The sequence below is a fragment of the Passer montanus genome, unplaced genomic scaffold (genome assembly GCF_014805655.1).
Source record: "Passer montanus isolate IOZ18808 unplaced genomic scaffold, ASM1480565v1 scaffold35, whole genome shotgun sequence".
NCBI lineage: Eukaryota > Metazoa > Chordata > Aves > Passeriformes > Passeridae > Passer > Passer montanus.
In genome coordinates, this window is record NW_024368263.1 from 6,341,949 (window position 1) to 6,367,304 (window position 25,356).

A 25,356-nucleotide genomic window follows, 5' to 3' on the forward strand; every position below is an offset into this window, starting at 1 on the left:
AGTGAGATCTGAGATGCGGAGGAGGTGTTGTTGGGTGGCTTGTTTGGAATCAATGGAGCCGTGTGCTCAGGCTTGGTGAGCTCTGCTTGATTTACAGAAAGAGCAGAAGCTGATGCAGATGTGGAGGTTTGGATTTCTTCAACCAGAACATGGTGGAGACCAAAATAGGCAAGTTCCAGATCCAGACTGGTAGAAAACTGCCTCCCAGTAAGAGGTTTCTGGTTATTTATACTTATAAAACTCATACCATAACTTATATAACTTAAATAATAAGTTCTTTCATACAAAGTTACAGCAATACTTAAATTATAGTGAATTCAGCATGTTTTCCTGGGCTCTTATTCCCATTTGAGGAACAATTTAAAGCAGCAAATCCCTTGGGGGTTTGACAGGAAGGACAAAGCAGGGATTTGGTCAGCAGAATAGATTCTGCACTGGAAAAGGCAGCCAGTGGGGCGATACCCTCTGGGGATCCCAGGAGAAAGAAGTTCCCTGGGATGGAGATCATGAGCAGGGAATTGCCAGTGCAATCACAAATCTACAGGAGGCTTGTTAGAGCTGGATGTTCCCCATGTGCTATCAGGGTAGATGATTTTATCACAGTAATTGGCTGTTCATCGTTCTTCTTTTCTCTGTATCATTAAAAAGAAACCCAAACAAAGCAGACCTTCATTTTTCTTGACAGACAACCTGCTCTGCTGCTGCCTGGGCTCTGGGCAGGATCATTGGAGTGCAGCACAAATAAAGCTGCAGCTCACACAGTGACATAATTAACCACACAGTGTGAGAGGCCCCCAGCAGCCATGCATATAATCAATTAGAAATACACATTTGGAGCTTCAGCTTCTCCCCCTCCCCTTTGCTTCCATGCAGATGTAGCTGCACTGAAGCCCTGGGGTGGATTTGCTGCTGCTGCTGCTTGTCCCACACAGCAGCTGCTGCCCTGGCAAAGCCCGTGCTCAACGCCAGCACTCACACCAGGAGTGTTTCCCACAGGCATCCAGGGCCAGGATCAAAGAGAGCTCCAGCGATGCCTCCCAAAAGCCCAGCAGCACTGCTGAACTCTCCCACCTCATTAGCAGCTCTCCAGAATTCCTCCCCATGACATGTTCTTCCCTGATGATGGGAAAACCAGAGAAGTGGAAAATCCTTCTCTTGGACAGAAGCTTGTCCCACACAGGACAATCAGCACTTTGCATCTTCTCAGCATCCCCCCAAGCCTTGGGGCAGGACTTTGCCAAGTGCTGCAATAGCTGTTTTAGTTTATTGTTTCACATAACACCAGCTGGCAGCATCATTTTTCCCTTCCCCACTTTTCACTGCTCATTCTGGCTATTTCCTCCTGTGGATCCTCCTCCACAGCTACACGTGGGGCAAGTGAAGCTGGCTGGGACCTTGCCCAGGTCAGGATGTTCCACAGCTGTGCCAGACTCTGCAGGGCTGGGCTCTGCCCCAGCCACAGCAGCTCTGCCAGCCCTTGGCCACTGCAGCACCTTTTGTACCACTCTTTAATCAGTGTGGAAGCTTGAAGCTCCATGGACACCTCAGCAGCAGCTTTTAGGATGCTCCCAAGGTCAAACCTTATTACTGAGGAGGGATTTGAGCTTCATTAGTGGCTCGGAACAGAAGTGATTCATTCCAGCAGCTCTCCCTGGGCTGGCAGCAGCGCACTGGGGGTGGTGGGCACGTCTCATTTCAGCTACAGGAGCTTGATGCTGACAGGTGACATCTGCAGGGACGCTTTTCCCTGGTCTTTTCCCTATCAACAGAAGCTGCCTTGAAGGCACTCAGGTTATTATGAAATAAAAGGTCTGGTTCTGTCAGCTTGGGCCACCAGCTGCTATGAAACCTCAGGTTTGACTCCCCTCCTATTGCCTCAAATTTGTTCTGTGCTGAATTATTTGGACAGCAAATCCACCCAGCAAAGGGCAGCCACCCCTGAGCCCAGCCATGGCTCTGCTCTGATGTCAGACAACAGCCTACTGAGCAATTTTACCTGCACACCAGGCTGGGAGAAGCATTTTGGGCACAGGGAGGGGAGGCCAGCCTCAGCCAGCGGTTCCAGTGCTTGCCCGAGCAGGTGAGTGCAACAGGCTGGGGTGCTGGAGCTGCTGTGACTGGTGTGGGAGGTGAAGGATGCTCTGTGCCAGCTGTTCAGCTCTTGCTGTTTGTGTCATTTGGTGGCAGCAGGGCCGGGGGGAGGCTCGGGAGGCAGCGGGGCAGAGGCAGAGCAGCCCCAGCACCACGGCCAGGGAACGCACAGGGCAGCTCCCACAGCCTGGGAACCACTTGCTGAGGGAGACTTCAGGGACTTTTGTCTCTCGTGGATGGTGTTTGTGGGGTGTTTCACACTGGGCAGCAAAACTGGCAGCGGCAGCTTGGCTTTGGGATGCAGAGCTGCAGCACTCTGCACTGTGCAGGTGGGATGGGCTGCTGCAGGTGTGGAAGGAGCTCAGCACAACTTCTGCTCCTTACCCCAGCAGCCTTGTGGCTTTATTTTTCAAACACTGAAAACAGGGAAAGACGTAGAACTCCCAGCACCAAAGAACACCAGCCCTTCCCCTCTCTCTGGGAGGGTTTTCACATCCCGCTTGCACCATGACTAAATTAAAGGAATTAACTCCGTGGGCTGTTGGAGCTGCAGCTCCATTTGCCGTTTCCCCTGCACATCCCTCTGCCTGGATCCGCTGCTTGGGAGGAAGCTCAAGGAGAGGTGCCACATTATTTTTAACCCAGCACCCACATGCTGTGTGAAAGCCTGAAAAAAAATAAATGTGTGGAGCCTTTCGCAGCCTCCCCGAGCAGCTCTGACTCACAAAACAACAAAGGCACACGTGTGAATGGAAGTTAGAGATTTTATTTAAAATAAAATACCCTCTGCCATCATCTGGGGCTAAACTGAGCTGATAAAAGAGGAGGATGTGCCAGTTCAGGAGTTTTCCAGGTGCAGCCTTCAGCCCCGTGGTGCTCCAGGGCTGGCAGGCACCAGCACCCCGGGGCTGCCCGGGGATCTGAGCATCCCCACACCGGGGAAAGGAGCAGGAACGAGCAGGGAGTGCCCACACCTCCCCCTTTCACCTGCAGGGCAGTCCCTACAACGAGACACGCTGGAATGATGCTGGCAGTGCTTTTTTTAATCACTGCTGGTGTTTTCTGTCATCCTGCTGCACAAGGAGTGGAGATCCCACCAGCACAGGCTCCCTCTGGGAGCTGCTCCTGGACCTGGGGCCATCCAGGCTCCCCAGCACAGCCCCACTGCAGCTGCCAGGCTGGCTGGAAAGCAGCTGCCTGCAGGATGAGGGATGGCTCTGGCCACAGCAATCTGATTTCAAAGGTCATGTTTTGGAAAGAAGTTTAGATGACATTAATTATTAAAGCCTCGTAACGCTTGTATTAAAGGTAATAGTTTTCCGTGTGATTTATATAGCACTGAAATTCATTACCAAGCTTTTAATGATGTTAGTGTCAATCAGGCACAAGAATGCTAAATGACTTATCCCAAAAGTACCAGGAGCTGATCCAAGGGGTTTTGGGTTGCTCTCACTGCTGGCCTTTCCTTCCTTCTGTCCTTGCTGGTTGCTTTCATAGCTGTTTCTGGTGGATTTTCCCTGAAATCACACCTCATCAGTGTCCCAGACACAGCTACACTTGAAGGAGGAGCAAATGCATCCTGTTAAAAGAATGTTTTTCTGGAGGTGTCCCTGGAAATGTTGAAGCTTTAATGAGGTTTTAAATAAATTGTTGCAGAGTGTTTTATATGGATTAGGAAGTCTCCCTGTTTTGGGCACTGGGTTTTATGAAGTGTTCTGAATAGAGGAGCAAGGTAAGGGGGGATGGATCATGGCCCAAATAGGAAAAATAGAGAAGATAGGAACAGATGTGGACCAAACTCCCTCTCTCTCAGACACACACACAAAATTCATTCCCAAATTCATTCCCAGCATGTAAACATACATGTGATTTTTGGCACCCTTGGTGGGCAAGAGTAAGATCTAAAGTATTTCTAAGCAAACTTCCACTGTGGGGTTGTTTCTTTGGCTTTTTTTTTTTTTTTTTCTTTTCTCACCCAGGTAGTGTGCTGTAAATTGGCTTTGGAATTATTTCCTGTCCCTCATCAGACTGTGCAACAACCTCTGCTGGGGTAGGATGTCAGGCACTGACTCAGGGACCAGTAATGAGCACTGGAAGTGGCAGCTGCTGTCTGACACTGTCACCCTGGCAGCAAATGCAGCCAGTCCCCAGAGAAGGAGACAGCCTTGACTCATTTCCCATGAGATCTGCCTCATCCCATGCCCTTCTTTTGGGAAAGAAGGAAAAAAGAGTAATAAAACCCACCTTTACAGGTAAGTCTGTGGGTCCAGCCCTGCCACTGACTGGTCTCCCCATCCCATCCCCATTTCTTTGGGGCAGCACCACTTTGGGAAGGTGACAAGGGACAGATGCAGCCAGGGAAAAACATCCCTTTGAGGACAAGCCATCCACACATGTCAACAGCTGTCCTGATTTGGGCCCCTGATTGATTTGCCTTTGCTTTACCACAGCTCCCCAGGGAGCAGGTGGATTATAATTACCTCGTGGTAATTAATGCAGTCATCATTTCAGCTACCCAAGCAGTTCTCGGAGGAGCTGGTTTTATTTGCAGCTCACACACCAGCTCTGCAAAAATGTTCTGAGATTTCTGAATCAAACACCCAAATCTCTGAAGAGAGGCTGGGGCTGGGGGAGGCAGGCACGAACACTTGATGTGATTTATGGTGCTGGAAATATTCCTGATGGAGATGCTCTCAAACATGGATGTGGCAGGCACGGAGAGCTTCAGCCTCTCCTGCAGGAGCTGTTAACACTTCATTTTCCCCAGAACCACCAGCTGAATCTTGCCTGCTTAGAAAGAGTCAAAGATGCACTGTTAGAGGCATTTTCCCCTTTCCCACAGCCCAAAGCAGCCCACGCAGGCTCTCACCACCCTCTTGTGACAGCTGACAGATCCCACGGGGAGCTGGGGGATTGTCCTGCTCATGAGACCACCAGGCTGAGGTGGGAGGGTGCAGTGTGGCCATGGGGTACCCAGAGGCTCTCCCACCCCTGTGAGTCCATGCCAGCCACCCACAGCTCTTGTTTTTCCCCAAGGGGACAGTTCAGAATCGCATGTCCAAGCTGTCACCCCAAAAGCCAACAGCCCCTTGGGTGGGCACTGTGGTGGTTTGGCCACAAATCCTGGCCAGCCAAGGGGCTGGAGGGGCAGCTCTGGAAGAATGGAGAGCTCAGGACCCCCTTCCTCCTGCCCTGGAGGCACCAGCTCTGTGTCCACGAGCTCAGGGCAGGGATGTGTCCCCAAAGTCCCTGTTCTGCTCTACAGAAAGCTCCCAAGGTCTGAGATGTGTTCATGGGCTTCAGAAGCTGAGCACAGATGTGAAGTAGCCTGGAAACACTGGCTCTTTGGAAAAAAACCCAGAATTTCAGCCATTCCTCAGGGCAAACTCAGCCAGACTTCTGCAAACGAAACAAACCCAGTAACTGAATCAGCATGAGCTTCAATCCTGTGAGAGCAGGCAGGAAAGGGAGCTGTCTGTCAAGCTGTCACAATATTTGGACATTGCTTTCAAGTTTTGAAAACCAATGATGTCAGTGTGAGCGAGGCTGGGGACGTGGGGTGGACGGGGCTGGTGGGACTGAGAGGTCCCCAGGAGCCCAAGGGAAAACCAGGAGTGCTAAATCAGATTTTTCATCACCCAGGTGGGGCTCTGAGGGTCATCAAGGATCAAAATGAAAGGATTTTCCTTTAATTTTGCCTGTTGGAGTTCTGGATGCTGGGAATTTTAGACTATCAGTCACTGAACAGCCCCTCCTCCCAGGAGGAAGCAGCAGAGGGTGGAATGAACCAACCCGGCCTCCCACACTCAGAGACAAATTGAATTTGAGGTTTTTGGGTCTGGCTGCTCCCAAGGAGGGCACATCCCCCCAGCACCAAGTCCCACATCAAGCTTTGAACCAAACCCTCCAATCTGAGACCTCCTTTGGCTCCTGGGGCTGTTTTTCCCTTTGGCTCCCACACCTGGAGCAGCCCAGCACCACCGAGGTCGGCACACAGAAATCCTCTTCCAGACACACCTTTCATTAACAAACTCATTGACAAAAATTAAAACCAAAAACCCAGGTTAAAATTCTGTCTCTGAAGAATCAGGGTCCAGACTGGGCAATTTCTGTGGCTGCTCACACCAACCTCTCTGCAGCCTCTTGGCCTGGGGGAGTCAATTTTGAAAGGAAATTTCATCAAGGCAGACCAAACTCTCACAAAAGTAATGATCAGTATTTTTATTCATACACACTTGCTTTGGAACTACAATTAATACTTAACAAAAGCATTTCATGCAAACAAAGATTGAAGATACTGTGAATTATGAAAAAAACAAAAAAAAAAAAGCTGTAATTTGTACATCAGTCTTGCCCACTACACTTCCAATGGTTGGGTTTTTTTAAAATCTTTTGAAAAATGAATGGCAACTCCAAATTTGCTGGTAGAATCTTGCAGATAAATGATATGAAAATAAATAATGTTCTCCTCTATATAAATACAACATTTGGGTCTTAAAAGAATATTAAAAATATTAATGAGTTCAAGGTGGGATTACTTCATGTTTAAAAAAATTAAGTAGCATACAGTCATTTGAGAAGTTTCAGGTGTTCTCTGTATTGTTGTGCAAAACCACAGAGTGTTGAGGAATGCACATTTTAGAAAGAGCTAATGGACTTCATTTTGTTGAATTTTTTTTTTTTTACATACATTTTGATAACATAGGAGAGAACAAGTGAAAGGTTTGGGGAACGAGCCATATATTAAATTTTTATTACCCCTGCAAGAGCATTGTTTTTATACTCCAAGGCCAACAGTGGGTACAAACACACAATATAATTAATATTTTCAGTGAATTGGGACTGTTGGCCAAGCACTCAGCACCCAGGGAGCTCTGTGGTTCCCTGGGTGCCTCAGAAGCTGTAGTGGTTTTGGTTTGTTAATTTTAAGATTTTTAAGCCAGGAGTGTGTGAAGCTCTGGAAGGACGGAGCCCTTGGCAGTGCCACCCCAAGGGGTTCAGAGAGAAGGAAAAGAAATCCAAATGGTTCTCAGGAAAACGTTTGTGAAGATCATGAACATCACTTTCCTTTCTATTAAAACGTCCCTGACATTATTAATTATAAAACTAATGAAACATCAGCTGCAGAGTGTCCAGTGTAACCAGTGAGAAATGAGCTCCAATGGCAGCTGTGTCAATGTTGTTGCTACTCATCCTGCACTGTTTCAAATCATTAACAGACTTAATTTATTTATTTAGGTCAACTGACATCAGTGGAAGGAAAAAACAGCTTCTGGAGCAGTTTTCTTTTAAATTTGAACTACAGTGTCACAGAAAAGGAAAAAAAAAAGAAGCACAAGGACACATTTACAACACAGAAATACATTAAAATATCAACAGAAGATATCGACCTGTCACGGACAAACCAACTGCACAAAGAACAGAGCTCCTCCTTCAGCAGGAGTCAGTAAAAACGGTGCTAAAAAACAGCTGTGCTGACTTTATTTACCCAAAGGGAATCTCCCCCTCCAATTATCAGTTCTGCTAAGACTTCCATCCACACGGAATTTTTAAATTGCACATAAAAATCTCAGTAGCTGGAAAAGAGGTAAGTGCAGCTGACCCACACAATCAGCAAGCATCACTCCCCATCACACCCTGACTCCAGGTACAAAAGCTGGACTCCAGATTCTGTAAGAAACGTGTCAGATCTGATTTTATTTCTCTTCAAACGGTTTCAGCAGAGTTACTAAAGTTCTATAAAAAGGTAGAAACAGCATGGTATAGCCAGCAGTACCATGTGAATCCGAGAAGCTGATTTAATAGTAAAAATGATAATAATACTTACACAACTCTTTTCAGGTTAAAAGTGAATTAGAAACATTGCCTAAGAAGTGCTCACCCCTCCCTGTGGGGTCAGTCAGTGTTATTGCCCCACTCTACGGGTGAGGTGAGGCAGAGGTTGACAAGAGGCCTCTCCCTCTCAAGGAGTTCCTGGGAACAGGAGGCTGTAGTGCACGATCATTATTCAAGATAAGGCTATTTAATTCCCAATTGTTACTGGCACAGTGAGATGCATGTTTATGGAGTCAAATCTTATTTCTGCAACTCAGCTATTTCAGATCCTGTCTGTGAGTGAGGGGCTGAAGGAAAAAAGTGCTTTTTAGCTTGTCTACTTTTTGACTACTTGGCAGCTCAGTGCCCACCTGCAGAGGGGACACATCAAACACAGCCCACACTCACGTTTGCAAAGAGACAAAACCCTATGTACAATAACTTATGCTAATGACTAAAAGAACTGAAAATCACATTAAATATTTCCAGAAGTTTCCTGGCAGGTCCAAAAGCCTACTGTAAACTCGATATACTGTACATATGCTTTCTACTTGTAGCAAAGCTTTATTATTGGATTATTATTATTATTATTAATTATTTCCAATGCTATGCTTTGCACAATAAGGAGGATCTTCCCCCTGCTCACTGCATGTGTCTCCTATGGCATTTAACTGGGATTGCATCCAGAGGCACTGGCTCAGAAAACACTTTTCAACTGGTACCACTCCACCCTTGGATGTGTCATCTTCCCAGGTAGAAGACAAGTTCCTCTCTTGCTCGACCTTATTAATTTTATAGAAGCCCAGCATTACTCAATTGGATTCACCTCAAAAGACAGGATGGATTTCAAAGGCCAGCAGCATTCAAATGTGATGAGTTTTTTTTTTAACTAACAGCTGATTTCCAGAAGAACTTTCTTCAGTTTGTAAAAGGAAATTCAATTGTATTTCTGGAAAGAATGAAGAATTAGAAAGCTAAATTTAATTTCTCCTCCATACTGGATTTGGAAAGACTATTTTATCATAGGAATGTGCTCTCTCTTTCTCACATATGTCCCAACCCTGCTCATAGCACCGAGCCTGGCCAGTGGGTGAAATGGTTGTCCTGGAATCCCACCACCCTGCTCTGGTCACAAAAGCATCCAGATGCCTGAATAATGTCAGAATTTGCCTAGGAGCCAGTTAAGTCCCATTTGATCCCTGAAAACCCCTTGGAAGTTTTACATGGCAAACCTGTGCCCCTCCTGGCAGGAATGGGGCTGCCCTGGAACCATCTGGGACTCCAGCACAGGGATGGAAACACAGCTCCCAAAACTTCCACCCCAGCTTCAGTGCAGTACAATTTTTAATTACAGCTCCCAAAACTTCCACCCCAGCTTCAGTGCAGTACAATTTTCAATTTGCCTTTTGGGAATCTTGGTGGCAACGTGGGTGTTGGGATTACACTTGCTATCAAACACAAGTGAAAGAGAAGCAGTTCTAATGCCTCTCCTTCTGTTGATACATGTTCTCTAGAAAACCACATCTTGTGAAAAATATTATATAAATAACATCTGTCTCTAAAAAGATATGAAAGTTCTGGCTGGATTCTTCAGGTTTTCCTTGCATGGTAAGTTTCTGGATTCTGAGCAGCCTGCGGGGGTTCTCGGGAAAGGTCAGAGCATCTGAGGGCATCAGGAAGAGCAGTGAGGGGTAACACAACAAATCCCTGCTTTATCCAGCCTGCCTTGCTCCTGCAGAACCCATGAGTTCACAGTACCTTTTCCTAAGTGCTTCAGGAACCTCCAGAAGACAGCACGTCTGTCACAAGCCCGGGGACCTGAGGTAACGACTTTAAAGAGGAATTTCTGCTTCTACGTCAGAAAAACTGGGAGACAAACACAAGGGCTGAAGAAACTGGGTATGAGAAGCAGCCAGAAAACGAGCAGCCCAGTCCCAGTGTCAGAGCAGCCCTGTGACACTGTGTCCTGGTGTGAACAGCACCGACTGTCACAGCTGTGCCAGCAATGGGACATCCTTGGAAAACTCAGATTTCATCAGGAAAACAGAACTGTGGCAGCATCTACTCAAGGGAGCTCCTGCCTGGTTTCTGGCTTGGCTCAATTCTCCCCCTGTTCTGCTTTGCTTACTCCCCAAACCTGTATGCTGGTATTTCTCCCTATATTTTCCTTTTTTCAAAGTGTCTTTTTCACTTCACATTTTATAAAACAAACACAATGGCACCTCTTGGCAGACTGGCATAGCTAAGAGCCCCTTCTTTATTAAAATGTGAGACTCAGTAATCTGTAATCTAAATTCGATCTATTGTCTTCTACAGCATTTTACTAAACATTGCCAGGCTAATAATATTCAGGAAAAAAAAAAAAAGAAAAATCATGAATGCTGCATTAGGTCACATGCTTTATGGTGAATACCGTCGTTTTTGAAGTACATAATACACAAAGGAGAAAATGAACTCCCAGTTTGGATGACAACATACTTGACACAGAACAGTTTAAAAATCTTACTCCTAAAATGTTTGAGAAGTTTGGAGTCCTGTTTGTTTAGGCAATGATCTGAGTTCCTGTCAGTTGCCAACGCCCCTGGTGAGCCACACCTTGGAACGTCAGCGGTGGATCACTCCAAGATGCTCCCCGTGGGAGCTGGGGGTACAAAAGGACTGAGGGCAACAATTGGACTTCTGGAGTGTGGAAATGGCACATCCTGGCCCCAAAGCCACGTTTCCCAAGGGCCCTGCAGGCGCAGAAGCTCCACACTGTCACCCTTCACATCCAGCCACGTCTCCCTCAACAAGTGCCCAGCTCCCCCCGGTCACCCCCAGGCCACCCCCACCCCTCTGGCTCCCACCTGGCAGGATTGCATCTTTCTGACAGAATCTTTGGCACAGGTTCCATGTTTTATTGTCGTAAAAGATGATTAGAAAGTAGGTTGCCCTGCCCTCCCACCCCACCCCATTACATATTCTAGTATAAATTGAAGTATTTTATGGCAAATATCTTACTTTTTGAATATGTTTACATGCTGGAAAAATTGTAATCAGTCTGCATGCAGCAACAGAGACATCATGCTTCTGGCATCATCATGCACATCTGACACAAAAAGTGCCTGTGGCTGCTAATGGGATCAAGGCAGGAGAGGAAAAAAAAAGGGAAATGCACCAACTACTATTTTACATGCGGTAACAAAACCAAAATATGCACAAAACATTATTTACCGATATTTGAGTTAATATCTTCTGGTAAGTAATAAGAGGAAATATCAAAATCTTTTATCTAAGTGATAGGAGAGGAGAAGATTGCATTAATTACAGTGTTCATCATTGCAAATAAAGTCTATTTCCTTCTCTGCAAGTAATAAGCAGATGTGAAATGAAAGCCTAATTGAACCTCGTATAAAACCTGCAGGTAGCAATTATTATTTAAAAGTATATCTACTTTAAAAAAAAGAGATTATACCCTAAGCCAGTAACAATATTCAAAACCTAAAGTAAAAATCAAAACAATAGCAAGAAAACATTTAGCTAAATCTAAATGGTGTCATTCGGAACAAGAACTTTCACAAATAAAGCACAAGTTGTTTTATAAAATTTTTATAATACTCTTTTTATGCTTGATACGATTATGTCAATAATATAGATCTGCTTATTATTAACCCTTATTATTAAGAGTTATTACTAAACATGCAAAATTCATTGCATGAAGCATATGTAAAACGTATTAAATTCCATTCTATCAATAAAACAAGTTTTAGGTGCTGCTTTTTTCAGGCTTGATTATTCTACAGCCCAAAGTTTTCTGAATTAAAACCGATTATTTAAGACTAAATCTCACTTGATTTTCATGAGTTATTCTGGAGAAATCAGGAAGTCACTTGGGGCTGTATTTTTTGTTAATTTAGTCTACATAATGCTTTCTTCAATTTACTGTCCTACACTGCAGACTATAAATAAACACATGTAAATAAGATATAAGGAATTACAGTTTTGTTTTACATTCCAGGTTAATAAATTTCATAGTAAAATATTGGTATTAGAACCAGTTAACAGTAAACTTGAGGAGTGGTGTAAATGAAACCAACTGAACAGACAATGGCACCCTGGATCACAGAATAATCTCATGGAGATTAAAAATTCACAAAAGTATTATTAAAATTATTACTATTATCATTATTATTATTATTATGAAAGACAAAATTTCACCCTCGAGTTTATCACATGCTACTCCTAGCACAAATCCTAGAGACGTGGCCACCACCCCAGAGCTTTCATTTGGGATTTCACAGGATTGGTTCACCAAGCCTTGGGGTCTAATTTGATTTCATCCCCCCTCCCACCCATTCCCAACTATTTTTTTTCCTGCTATATTTAGCAAACACTTGCAGTGATGTTTTTGCAATGCCTCTCCCCGTGGAGCTGACCCTGCTCAGTCTCTGGTGCTGCCCCCGAGGTCTCCGGGAGCGCAGGGAGGAGCTCCCACGTCCCAACATCCACCCCCAAGGAACAGATACCCGAGGTGGCTTCTCATTCAGACCACGTGTCAGATGATTTTCCAACACAACGGAGTGGAAAAGGGAGCAAAAGGACAGTGGGAAGTTACAAAATATAGAACGTACCAAAACGTGGGTAAGTTTCGACAAGTCAGTGGTGACTTCCAGAAGAAAAAGTGGGCACCGTACACTAATTTATCTCCTGCTAAGACAACACTGCTGCTGCAAAGCCCAAATCCTGACTAAGTGGCCCTTCCCTCATCTTCCACCCTCTAACCCTACAATTTCCAGGCCCAAATGGAATCAACGAGGCGAAAGCCTAAAAATTGTAAGGTTACAACTGCTCCCCACGGCGGGATTTGTTCTGCTGTTTCATGCTACATTTTCTACAAGGGGGTGCATGAACTGGGGGTTGACGTAAGAGAACCCTTCAAAATCTGTTTGGTCTATGTTGGCAATGACCAGCTGATCTGGAGGCGTCAACACCGGCTGTCCTCGTGTGAAGAACTTATCGAAGTTTTCAGCCCCTTTGCCGCACTGCAAGGAGAGAGAAAAGCAGAAAAAAAGGTTGAGAAAAGTCAGCAATACAACAGCAGAGTTGTCAGGATACATGCAAGGCATGTTTCTTATGAGTAGTTGAGGGAAAATTTTCTTTTCAGATATTTTGACACAAAAAACCCCAGACAAACAGTGAAGTTTTAATAGCTGAATCCTGAAAAAAAGCAGTCAGAAAGGTTTCCATCCATCAGCATGAGGTGACGAGATAAAGAGGTTTAAATATTCAGCATTACTGGGATACAAAAGGAAGAGGGAAATATTTTGATAAACATATGTTGGCAAGAGGCACTTTCTTTGTCAAGTTGTTTCATTCTTTTTAAAAGCCTTATCGTACAAAATTAAATTTTCGTGTTAGTCTCTGCTTCCTTTATGATTTGCAAAAAACTTAATGCAATTCATTTATGTGCTTTCAGTCTCCACTGAACAGGCTCTGAACTGAATTCCTAGAAATTCATAAATTTATTTTTATTAATAAATTTAGAAATTCCTAGATTCCTATACATTCACTGAACTCCTATAAATTAATAAATTATAGCAAGGTCTCAGTCCTTGGGATGGCAGAAGGGCTGGGCAGGGAGCACATCCCAGGACAGGTCCTTGTTCCAAAACTTGCTATCACAGGTTTCCTCCTTTATTTTCTTATGAGACTCATTTTTGGGCAAAGTCCAGCCAAGAAGGGGGTTAAATACAGCTACAGCCTGAGCACAACTCCTTCAGAACAGAAAACAAAAGAAACCAGGTTTGTAGAAAGAAGAGTTTGGAGAAATGCAGAAAATACTTGATAAGCAGGGAAGTATGATCAGAAGCATGCTAAAAAATAGGAAGGTGGAACCAGAATGAAATTAGCTTATGTGAAAGAAAAAAAAAAGAATATTTGAGGAAAATTAGGCATTGAATATTGTGGAGAGGTAAGGAGGAAACTGGTAAATGTGCTCATCTCAAAACTACTGTAACAGATCTTTGGACAAAGCAGGTGTGGGATAAAGGCAGTGAATGTTTCTTCCCATTGCTTCTCACCCTTTCCTCTCTAGCCATCCCTTCAGCATCCCTGCATGTGGATATAAAGGGTGAAATTCCATTATTATCTTCAGACTCAGAGGATAACTTGGAAAGGGCAGAATTTGGCTCGTGCAAGAGACCAATATAAAATATTGATTTTTTTCTGAATTAATGCAACATGGCTAAATCTGAGCATTTGTAGGAGGAGCACTGCAGAGGGGCCCACTGAGGGGATTCAGAGTGAGAGGTTTGGAAACAGCCCAGGCAGAGTTTCCAACCTTCCCACAGAGCACCTGGCAGGTGCTGGGCTGGCCCTGCCATCTGAGCTGAGCTGTCAAGAACTTCTGCTGCCTCAGGGACACGTTGGTTCCTATTCCAGACCACAAGCTCAGGTCCTGGAGCCCAGTGCTCACAGAGGACACTTGTCCAGCCCTGGAAGAACACCAGCACAGGGACACTGCACCACGGTCAAGCTAACAGGGCTCTGCTTTCTCCAGGGTTCTGCACCTCTCATGGAATGCCCTGGTACCCCATGAGCCTCTGCATTTTGGGACAGAATCTCTGGAAAACAAGAATGGAAAGAGCTGAACTTTGACAAGGAGAAAACCCTTGAATTATTGGCATGTAGCCCCAAATTAAGTAGAATTAATTTAGAGGAACAACAGCCAGCTCAGAGCAGCCAGAAAAGGAGATTTTTTTTATTGCTAAAAAGGAAATTTTTGCTAAAAAGATGTTCTACAGATAAGCATCATCCTGGAATAAAAATGATGCTATTTTCTTTCTTTTTTAAATTTTTCCCTTCTTCTTTTTTTCAGCAAATGGAAAGTGTTCAAACACGCTGGACATTGAACCCAAAGCTCCTGAGACCATTAGGTCTCTCCCATTGCTTAGGCTAGCAGAGGCTAAGAAATAAATCACATTAAATGTGGGCATGTTTTGGGTGCAAATAGAGAAACTATAAATAAATTTGTGTCTTAAATTATGTTTTTGTCTTCACATTAAAGAGTAGCACTGAACCTTAAAGCAGTACTAGAGCCCAACTGAAATTTCAGAACTCCTCAAACCCCTAAACTTGGAAATAAGAGTAAAACGTCCTTGCCAAATAATCAGTCTATGCCTATAACCTGTGAAATGTCAATCTGGAAGGGAACATGTTATTTACAGCACCCAACTGCTGACCCAAAATCTGCAGCTCTGTGTTTGAGTGAGGATTGTGGAAGGAGCAGGATTATTCCTGCAGGAAAGCATGTCCTAGAGAAGATGTACCTACAAAGGTTTCCCAAAAAATATCACCCCAAACAAAGCCTATAAATACATCCATGTTTTCAAACAGATTAAGGGTTGTGTGTTTTTTGCTTTCTAAAATCAATATCCATCCCTGGAGGGATTTAAAACTTGTGTAGATGTGGTGTTTAGGGTTAGTGGTGGGCTCGGCAGTTCTGGGATAATGGCTGGAAATCAATGACTTTAAGGGTCTTTTCCAATCTAAATGGTTCTATAACTGTATGATACTGATACAAATAGAATCAGCAATCACCATAAATGAGTTGTGCACAGGGTATGTAAATACTGACTTGCATTTTAAGTTATTTTTGTCCAGGAGAGTTGGGCTCTGTGTGAATCCGCCTCGGTGTGTTTTAATAGCAGCCTGTGCAAACAAACCAGGTCATGATAACCAGGGAGACAGAGCACAGCTGCTCTGAGGAGGAGCCAGGACCTGCCAGGAAGCTCTGGTGGAACCAAACCACACTTCAAGCTTTCAGCACCTTCATGCTGGTGTTACTTTTAACTTCAAGGAGAGTCTAAGCACCCAGCTCCCGAGCTAATAAAACTTACAGATGTGAAGGTAGATGTGCTTTATGATCAGCTTTAAATTTGACTTGAGAAGCATGTAATAAAAATCTCAAATAAAATAAGCTCTAAGAGCTCCCCTTTGCACAGCCAGCCCTGGGGAAGGGTTGGCTGGCAGCACCACACAAGTTCTTCACTTATTTACACCCTTCCCTGCCTGCAAAATCCCCACTGTAGCAAAAAGGTATTTCCTTTAGCAATAAACACCCTTCTCAGCTTCAACTCTCCTCCTGTTCATTAAAAAAAAAGTCATTTGTATGAAAAAAGTGAAGAATAATTCAGAAGAATAGTGGTATTGGCATCCCTCTTTTCATGTGTTTGTGACAGACAGTGGTATGTCTGTATTGGCAAATAAATCAGTGTAAGAGCAGTCATCCTACACCTGAAGTGCTAAAGGCAGCCAGGACTCTCAGCTGAAAAATAAAAGGGTTAGAGAAGAAAGGTTCAATGTTAGGACACAACAATTTACAGCTGTTCCTTAAAGCTTGTGTTTTTGTGTGCAAACTCTTCTCTTTGCCTGTCAATGAAGCACAGTACATGCTGAAAGAAACTCTGGCTCAACAAGCAAAGCTCTTCCAATTCTATTATGCAAACAGACCTCAGGGTAAGGACATCTTTCCTTTTACTTGGATTTCTAAGATGTTCCTGTAGATACATGTGTGCAAACCAGAAATGAACATGGGAAATAAACCAGGGATTAATATTGCAAACTGAGCAGACACTGGCGTAGGATGGGGAATAAAACCCCCTGTGCTGGGCAGCCAACCAAGGAGGAAATTCACCCCTCTAATCCCCATCCCTCAGTCAGATCCTGACTTTAGATGCTGCTCAGAGTAGACAGTCGTTAACCTCATTTTTGATCAGTCTCAAGTGGCTGATGTGGATGTGCCAATTTTCCCTGTGTTCAGCTCCTCACGTGGTGTGTGACCACCCAGGGAGGCCTCAAACCACTGCGAGGCTTTTTTCAAGGCACAAAGTTCCCCAGGTTACACCAAAACAGGACGGGCTCACAGACAGCTCTGTCCTCACCAAATGGCCTCGTTTCAGCCATGCCCCAGATCTGCAGCAGCAGTCCCACCCTTGGGGAGCAGGGCTGCAGCCACAGCCTGTGAGGGAAATGATGCCTCAGGTTTTGGGTTTTCTGCTTTTCAGGTTCTGTGCTACTTTAGTGTATGGGTCTGGGTTCACATCAGGGGATGCTGAGCTCTCTGCACAGAGCAGGGACACAAAACAATTCCTGCTCCAGCTGGGCACCAAGGACAAATGATCCAAATCTCAGCCCAAGAGCACAAACCCCGTGGGCTGCAGAGAGAAAAACAAGCAGGATGGGAGTGGATGGGCTAAAGCTGGAACTGGACAATGAACTCCAAGATGCAAATGGATCAGAACTTATAAAAATGTGAGATCTTGTGACCAAGCTCTCTTTTGCTTCCATCTTGGAGCCACGACTGTGGCTCTGGTACTGCCAGGGTGTGGCCTTTGAAGGCTCTTCAATAAATATCCTCTTTATTCCCCTTAACTCATCTAGCCTCTGTTCCAGCTCCTTAAAGCATCAGTTTTGGTGACCCAGATGGGGCAGTGAGGCCTCTGGACCTCTGGCATCTCACTCACCACTTTAGGTTTGAAAGGTGGCTGAATCTCTCTGTTCTCCAATTTTTCCCAGTCAATTCTCCTGAAGAAAGCATGTTCCCTGATGTCTCTTTCACCTTCCAGGCCACAGCCAAGGCGTTTTGCAGGATGTTTAGTCATCAGCTGTTGGGGAGAAAACACCAAACAAATTGGTTTAATGCTGGAAGGAAAGTGAGAAGGACTTCCCCCTGCCTGCAATGCTCTTGCTCCTCTCCTGAAGATACACACTGCTAATAAAATAGTTTTGAAAAGCTGAAATGATTTTTTGGAAGAATTTTCTTGCTTCATCACTGGGGACAGCAAATCAGCAGCAGAATTAGGGGCTTCACTGGGGAAATTTTTCCCACTGGGCAGAGGTTGCTGCTGGAGGTGCAGGTGGTGCCCAGGACATGCTGCCATCCCTGCTGCCTCATAACTCACTCCTGAATTTCACCTCCAGCCTCTCAGTTCAGTCTTACAGATCTCCAGATCATCTCCTGCCCTATCTCAACAATCAATTAAACATCATCAATTCCAATGCACTAAAGCTCCATGAAGTACCACCCCCCACACTCCCATTTCATTTTTCTGGGGCTTGTTCAAGACATCTCATTACAGAGCCTCCAATTCTTTGGCACCCAGCTGACAACATCTAATCTGTGTTTCCTCCCTTGCATTCTTAATGACATCCTGGTCAATACCATACCCAGTTACAGAGATTAAACAGACCTGGGGAAACAAACCAGCCCCAAATCCACCAGCCTGGCGTGATTACAAACTGGAATGTGCTCCCTAATTAACAAGTTCCTCAGCATTTTCCAATTGGTGTGTACATTGGGAATTGTGCAATGTAGCCTTAAACTCTCACTTCCAGTTTCGTGGGGACTTTTTAAAGCTCTTTTACAAATTATATATGATTAATGTACTGCTGGGAGTGATATCTCAACAGATCTTCTTAAAACCTCAGTACCACTTTAGTCTCCTCCCAAATGTTGAGTTGATCTGATTCCAATTTTGAACCTAAAATTAAAGTGACTCTAAGCAGGTTTGGGAAGCAGCTGTGCACTGGGCAGGAATCACAGCCTTCTTCAAGATTAACAGCAACATTCCCATTTTTGTTACCTTTTCCAAACCTCTTGCTTTAACAGTCTGTGATAAAAGAAAATGGGAGTATTGATTCCAGTAGTTTTAATTCTTTCCAAAGTTGCTGCATTTACCAAAACCAACAAACTCTCAATCAGTGGAATGGAGGTCAAGCAGACGAATCAATTCCAAGAGCAGAGTGGGCACATTTGTCTTGCCCAGTGGTGCCCAGTCCTAGGATTGCTGAGCTACCACTGACTGCAAGGGTCAGAAACTTTCTCATACTGACTTCTCAGCTCAGAAAAAACTCCCACTGAAACCTGAGATCAATTTGTCAGTTTAGCAGATGAAGAACATGTCAGTATCACAGAGACTTGCCTGAAATCTCAAGGTGCAGGGTAATTTTAGCTTTCTGCCCTCCCTTGACATGAGCACACAGAAGCAGCAACAGGAGCTGAAAACAGGGCAATTTCATCAGGTTCAGACTGTGCTGTTTGAATATGTGATTGTCACGACAAAGCAGCAATCTGAATGTACTTTACAAAAATACATCATGTTTATTTTTTGTTGGCCAGCACATCTACACTGGGACAAGCTCCAAAATTAGCACAGTCTTTCATTTTACCTTCTTGTTCCAAACACCTTTTCCTTGATGATTTCTTTAATGGACTAATATCCAGCTCATGTATAATACTTCATAAATGGTTGAAAAGGATAGGAAGACTGTAAATACCAAATTAACTAAGTGCAGTGGTGTTTTATCAGTGTAAGTCAGACATCAAATAACCCATTACAGGCGGTGAATTGGAAAAGCTGCAGACTGATGGTGCTCTGGAGAATCACATGGAATCAAAGGAAAGTCAAATGAATTCTTTTTTCCTAAGCTAATCCCCTGAAGCCAAATCTATTATTTTCCTCAAAAGTAAAAGAAAAAAAAATAATTTAGTATCTAAGGCCAATTTTTGGCCACACAAGTACCACTGGGTCAGAATTTCCCTATGGTTTCCTTGAATTTATGCTAAAGATTTTCACACAAGCTCATCTTCACCTACATTTAAAAATGATTCTCCTAAACTCCTGAGCTCTGATCCTGTCATTAGGCATTCTGGGCTGAGGACTGGCTGGACTATCTCCAGCCAAGCTGAGAAATCTCACCCTGCAGAATCAGGCCTGTGCTGCCATGGGGCGAGAGGCAAAGCAGGGGGAGACTCTTCACACCATGGTCCTGTTTATAAATTCTGCTCTGGATTTGGCAGCCACTGATTCTGACATTTGTTCTTTCTATAAAACAAACAGGCACAGTGGGAAGAGCCCAGCACTTACCAGTGACACCAAGTGACAACACAGCTCAGCACGGCCTGACAGAAGTTGCACTTTAAAATACTACAGTGCTGTGTCAGAGCCAGGCAAACCCAGTGACTCACAAGGACTGCCAAAAAGGAACTTAGTGATAAATAACATTTTATCTCACCCCCTTGCAGATGGAGACTGCTTCTTTGGACAGTGATTTTGGGTAGGAAACATTATGCTCCATTATGGACTGGAATAGTTCGTCTTCGTCTTCCCCATCAAATGGAGGCTGTTGAAAATAAATCAAAAGTGAGTAACTTACTGAGTTTTCCTTTTTGTGCTTTTAAATTCTCCACTTTTTATGAAGTGGCATGACAACACCATGCCCAAAGAGATCCATATACAGCAGTGCTCCTGGTCCAGGAACAGCCCCAAACCCACAGCAATCTGCAGCCTGGATATCTGCTGACCCAGAAGCTTAGTGTTTGACAGTCTCAGATTAAAATCAAGGAGAAATGTTCATTTCTGTCCCCAGAATGGCAGCCAGGTTAATGAAATTTGTGCAGGATTATCTTTGTTATCAGCTTTAATCAGTTTTTAAAGCTACTGTGCACCAGACAGGCAAAATACTTCAAAGGGTAAAGTTTGGAGAATAACTTTCAGTTACCTTGTGCTAAGGTATATCCATTCCTCGCTTAATTCCAGTTAAACTCCAGTTTGTTTTATGTCTCGGCTGTAGATTCTGCTGCTGAGACTATCACAAGAAAGGGCTGCACTGTATTTTGAAATGCAGGGGTGGGAAAGTGCCCATGGATAAATCTCCAGGATATGGGCCCTGTGCAAGACCAGCTAATGATAAATCTCCTTTCCTCCAAAGCATTCAGAGGGCCAATATCTGCAACCCAGCCTGCAAATGTTAACAGCTGCAGTTGCTACACACTAAAACTTTTTAAATGTCCACTGGAATTTTGCAGAGGAACTCTTAAAGGCATTTGTTGCAGATGTATGTTTTAAGCTTGGGAAATTCCTGCCTGTACCTAACACTCCCTGAAAGCCAACTGCAGGAATCTTTTTCCACTCAAGACTAAGAGAACTCCTTCAAGTTGGTGCTTTTCTGCCATTTCTTGCAGCACAGTGCTGCTTCCCCACCCGAGTGACTCAGAGCAGCCTCTCATTAACTGTGCAGAATGAGGGGTCTGTAACTGAGCACATTTCCAAGTGCTGAGACCCAAATTTTACCCCCAGGACATACAGTACAAAAACTGTATTCTTGGGACTTAACTGCAATGCAGAGCTTATACACACTCTTATTATGCTTCCCTGTGGTTTCAAACTCCTAAATGGTATTTCTTCCACTTGACATGCATTTTCCTGCTCAAGTGTCTCCCTTTCAATTCTGAAGATGGCTATTTATAACATTATTGCAGTACAAAGGAGCTGTATTCAAAGGCAGAGCTTGATTATGTGGGTGCAACATAAAGAGCTTAAAGCCTAAATACATTCACAGTTGAGTCAGTCAAGAGTACAAGGAGATAACAGCAGAATGAAAGGCTTCAATCCTATCCTGTAATGGTCTCAGCCTTTAGGGAGCCTTGAAACAGAGCAGCCTTGGAGGGCAGGAGGAGGCCACATAGAGCACAGGAGGGGGAATCTTACCTGACCAGCCAACATCTCATAGAGCAGCACACCATATGCCCACCAATCCACAGACTTCCCATAGGGCTGGTAAGCAATAATCTGCAAAATAATCACAACAAAATAATCAGAAAAATAAAATAATCACAAAATAATCACAAAAAAAACCCCACCAAAAAATGAAAGGAAAAACCCTTGTGTTAACTAACCCCAGCATTAGGTACATCTGTGACATGCAGAGAAGGACAGATTTCCTTGAAAAATGCTAGAAAGACAATCCTGTAATCCTCACTCCAGCTAATCACGGGTTTCAGTGGGAGTTAGATTGTTTTGCAAGTGTTAGGCTAAACCAACCCACGCCCTTGGGTACCCTGATATCTTGGAAAATACAGCTCAGACTTGTGCATTTGAGGGCAAAGGAGGAAGTATGGCAGCACAATGCAGGAGACAAGGCAAAACCATTATCCCAAGTGTTTGTGTCAAAGTCTGAAATCATGAGGCTCACTTAACTTATGGACTATCAATAATTAAACCTTTCTTTTCAATATTTATATTTTTGTTCTGCTGTAAAAGGAATAAAAACTTAGGAAAAGAGCAAAACTTGAAAAACCTCAGTTAAGTTTTCCCAAGCTGCATGATTGTGATACTCAGGATGAAATACCAGCTACACCAAAAAGAAAGGGGGTTCTGCTGCCCAGACTAATGGAAATGTCAAATATTTTGCACGCTCTGGGATCACATCTGACTCACAGAGCAGTACAAATTGAGTTCTGACACAGGGAAAGGCTGCAAGTGGCAGCAGCACCCAGGTCGCCTCCTGCGTCATCCTCTTCACTCAGGGCCTCCTCAGAGATCAGAGTTCATTTATTTAAGAGCTGCATTTGGTGATGGTGTGGGGGAGTTTGGAGGTGCAGGTGCTCCTCAGATCTTTCCAAACAACTGTGAAGGGATACTGTGAATTGGGAAGGGATGCAGGACAGCCCAGTCCCTGCCCATCCCCACTGAAGGCAGCAGCAGAGCCTTTGACTCCAACATCTCTGCTCCTCTGGAATGAGCAGGGAGCTGATCAGGCAGAACTCCAGAGGGGCTTGCATTTCGTTTTCCTGTTTGCTCGTGTTTCTGTTCTTTGTGAAATAAATTGCCCAGTCAAGTACACATCACACATCCTAAATTTTTTAGTAGTCTGAAAGAGAAGTTGAACTGCCAAGTTCTGTAGTTGCTCAGGAAAATAGTGAGTCACCAGTGCAATAAAGCAGGACTGCCTGGCTACTAAATAAAATTATGGTCTCTGTGTGGATATATGTCCTTGCCTGAGATACAGCAGCACATAATTTAAAAATTACTGCAATGTTTCTAACCAAAGGATTTCAAAATCAATTGTGCTTTGGAATGTATTAGACAAGCAGAGATAATAACAAGATTCTCATCTGGAAGACCCTACAGAAAGGCAGTCCATATTAGTTGTCTCTTAGCAGTAATATGGGCTCAAAAATACATACTTGGGGCATTCATTTCATCTTATAGTGACATACTTGGTTACTCTCCCTTCATTTCTATCACCAGTAAGTTCCTGCCTTTTGATTTATTAAATCAATATTGCCTTTTGAAACACCAAGCAACATTCATTTCATCCTATAGTGACATACTTGGTTACTCTCCTCCCTTCATTTCTATCACCAGTAAGTTCCTGCCTTTTGATTTATTAAATCAATATTGCCTTTTGAAACACCAAGCACTTTCAAAGTTTCATCCAGGAAAAATACTGGCCTTTACACACAGAAAATGACAAAACATTTCATCCTCAGTCCTTCTCTGACAATGTCTTCCTGCCTTATGGAACAGAATATTTTATATAAAAAGGGGATATTTTTCAGGTCATTGTTTTGTAAGGGCAGAACGTTTTGTACAACAAGTGCAGTCCAGGTATGTGGTTTTGGGAGGAACAGCTTCTTTCAATTAGCAAATGAGAAAAAATGGATCCACAGCAGTGAGAAGGAGAATGCTGCCACACTGCCAAGGTTCTGTACCTGGCAGCCAGGTCTGTGCAGGAGCCCACAGCTCACTTCTGTCCTGGTGTGAAGGAGTTTGATGGGATTACTGAGGGGAGGAAATCACTTAAATGCTGCAGTGCAATGTCCTACAGTGAAAGCTGTACCAAAGCACAGAGTCAGTGATGCTGATTTTTATCCAGCAAGGGGTGAGTCAAGGCTGGGTTCTTCTTTAAACAACATTGCCAACAGGAACTGCAACCTCCCCTATGAAATCTGCCTTTGGGAGAGAATATCAAACAGAACCATCAGCAGAGGCAGAATTAACATGGAAAAAACTCCAATGGATGGTCAGAATAACTCCAATTTTTCTGGGTTTGATGCCACATCTGATGAGCAGAGCAGTGCCCCTCTGAGCTGGCACACTCCTCCCTGACCTGGTGGGCATTGAGACACAAACACAGCCACCAAGGCTGCAAGAGTCCCTCTGCAAATGCAATGACAACACCTTTTCCAGTGAATTATCTCCATGTAGGAAAAGGGGCCGCTGTCACTGTCTGCTGCTGCACATGGGGAGTTTTCTTCCTTTAACCCCACCTAAATACCCCCAGTCTGAATCAGGAGCTGGGTCCTGGTGGGGCTGTGGCTCCAGGGAAACCCAGACCAGCCTTTGGCACGTCCTGCATGGAACCCATGGATGAACTCCTCGCCCTGGGAGCTCACAGCACCAACTGGGAAGTGCAAACCAGAGGGAGGAATGCTCACTTCAAGGGAGGAATTACATGTGGGAGGGAGCAGATGAGCCTTCAATGTACATCAAACATGCATTGGTACGAAATCAGCAAGTTCTAAACGTTTTCAGCAGCTCCCTCCTCATCCCCCAGAATTCGAGTGCCACCTCCCAGCTGCTGCACTCAAAGCCACCCCTGCCTGCCTTGCAGCAGCTGCCAAAGCCATTCTGTCTGCACGTACAAGTTTTGGTGTCTGTTAGAGCAGTTGGGGTATGTGAACCTGTCCTGTCTCACCACAGTGTGCAGAGCAGACCCGGAGCAGTGAGGGAGCTCCTGTCCCTAGCAATGAAGAACTGCACCCTCCTCCACCTATGATTCCTGATTTTCACTGACCAGGCAGCAGTGGAAAGCTGATGGGATCATTCTCTTCCCCTTCTTCTCCATCATTAATTTAAATTATTGCCTTTTTCATGTCCTTTTGCATTTCAAATGTCCCATTTTACCTATCTATTGCCATGCATTAAGAGCTTCTGCCTTTCCAGGTTCTGTGGATGTGAGCACTCAGAGCTCAGGAATTTCTCTCATCAAGCAAAATTGGCAGAAGGAGTTGCTTTTTTCCTTTTTTTCTCTATTTTGCCTCCAAGGAAGGCACAGTTAAGAGCAGGACACAGAGATTAATATCAGCAATTTGTAGGAATGTTTAGATCATTGCAGCTAGTAGCCAGTTGGGATGAAAAGATTATATCCCAGAGGCAAGAGGAAATCTTTTGTGAGCATATATGATGTCTGCTGGAAAAGTTAAAACTCGGTTATTAAAAGAAATAAATATTACTACCACAAGAAACAGTCAAATGCACTTTCCAAACCTTTGTAATACCTATTTGCCTCCCACAATCCTGGCAAATTCAATGCTGGAACTGAAGGTTTTGAGGCTGTGAGATGGGAAAGAAGGGAAATGGAGTTTCTAATTTGAATTCCTCTGAAATTCAGAATCAGCACTGTGGCTGCTGCAGGGATGCTGATGGTGGGGTTCTGTGCTGGCAGAATCCCTTCCCCCTAATCCTCTTGACATCCATCTCCTCCTGTCTCTCTTGACTGGTCAAGGAAACACAAAGTACTAATTGATTTCACAGCTATTTTACCACTCTGACCATAACTATTTAAGTTCAGCACATCAGAAAATACTCTGTACAAGATAACCACTTTCTGCCTGAGAGAAGCTGT

The 25,356-nt window shown here is 44.2% G+C and overlaps 1 protein-coding gene across 2 annotated transcripts in view; it reads right to left on the reverse strand.

The window, feature by feature from the left end:
• Positions 1 to 6,601: 6,601 nt before the first annotated feature.
• The window catches only part of PRKCA (protein kinase C alpha), a 146,482-nt gene continuing 127,727 nt past the window's right edge, over positions 6,602 to 25,356 (reverse strand). The window contains exons 15-18 of one of the 2 annotated variants that reach the window (XM_039715914.1): positions 21,435 to 21,515; positions 19,960 to 20,067; positions 17,409 to 17,549; positions 6,602 to 12,926 (exon numbers count right to left, since the gene is read on the reverse strand). In XM_039715914.1, the coding sequence (XP_039571848.1) occupies positions 12,762 to 12,926; positions 17,409 to 17,549; positions 19,960 to 20,067; positions 21,435 to 21,515 (495 nt within the window). In that variant the 3' untranslated portion in view covers positions 6,602 to 12,761. The remainder of the gene's footprint in view (positions 12,927 to 17,408; positions 17,550 to 19,959; positions 20,068 to 21,434; positions 21,516 to 25,356) is intronic. The other variant, XM_039715915.1, reaches the window with a different exon arrangement.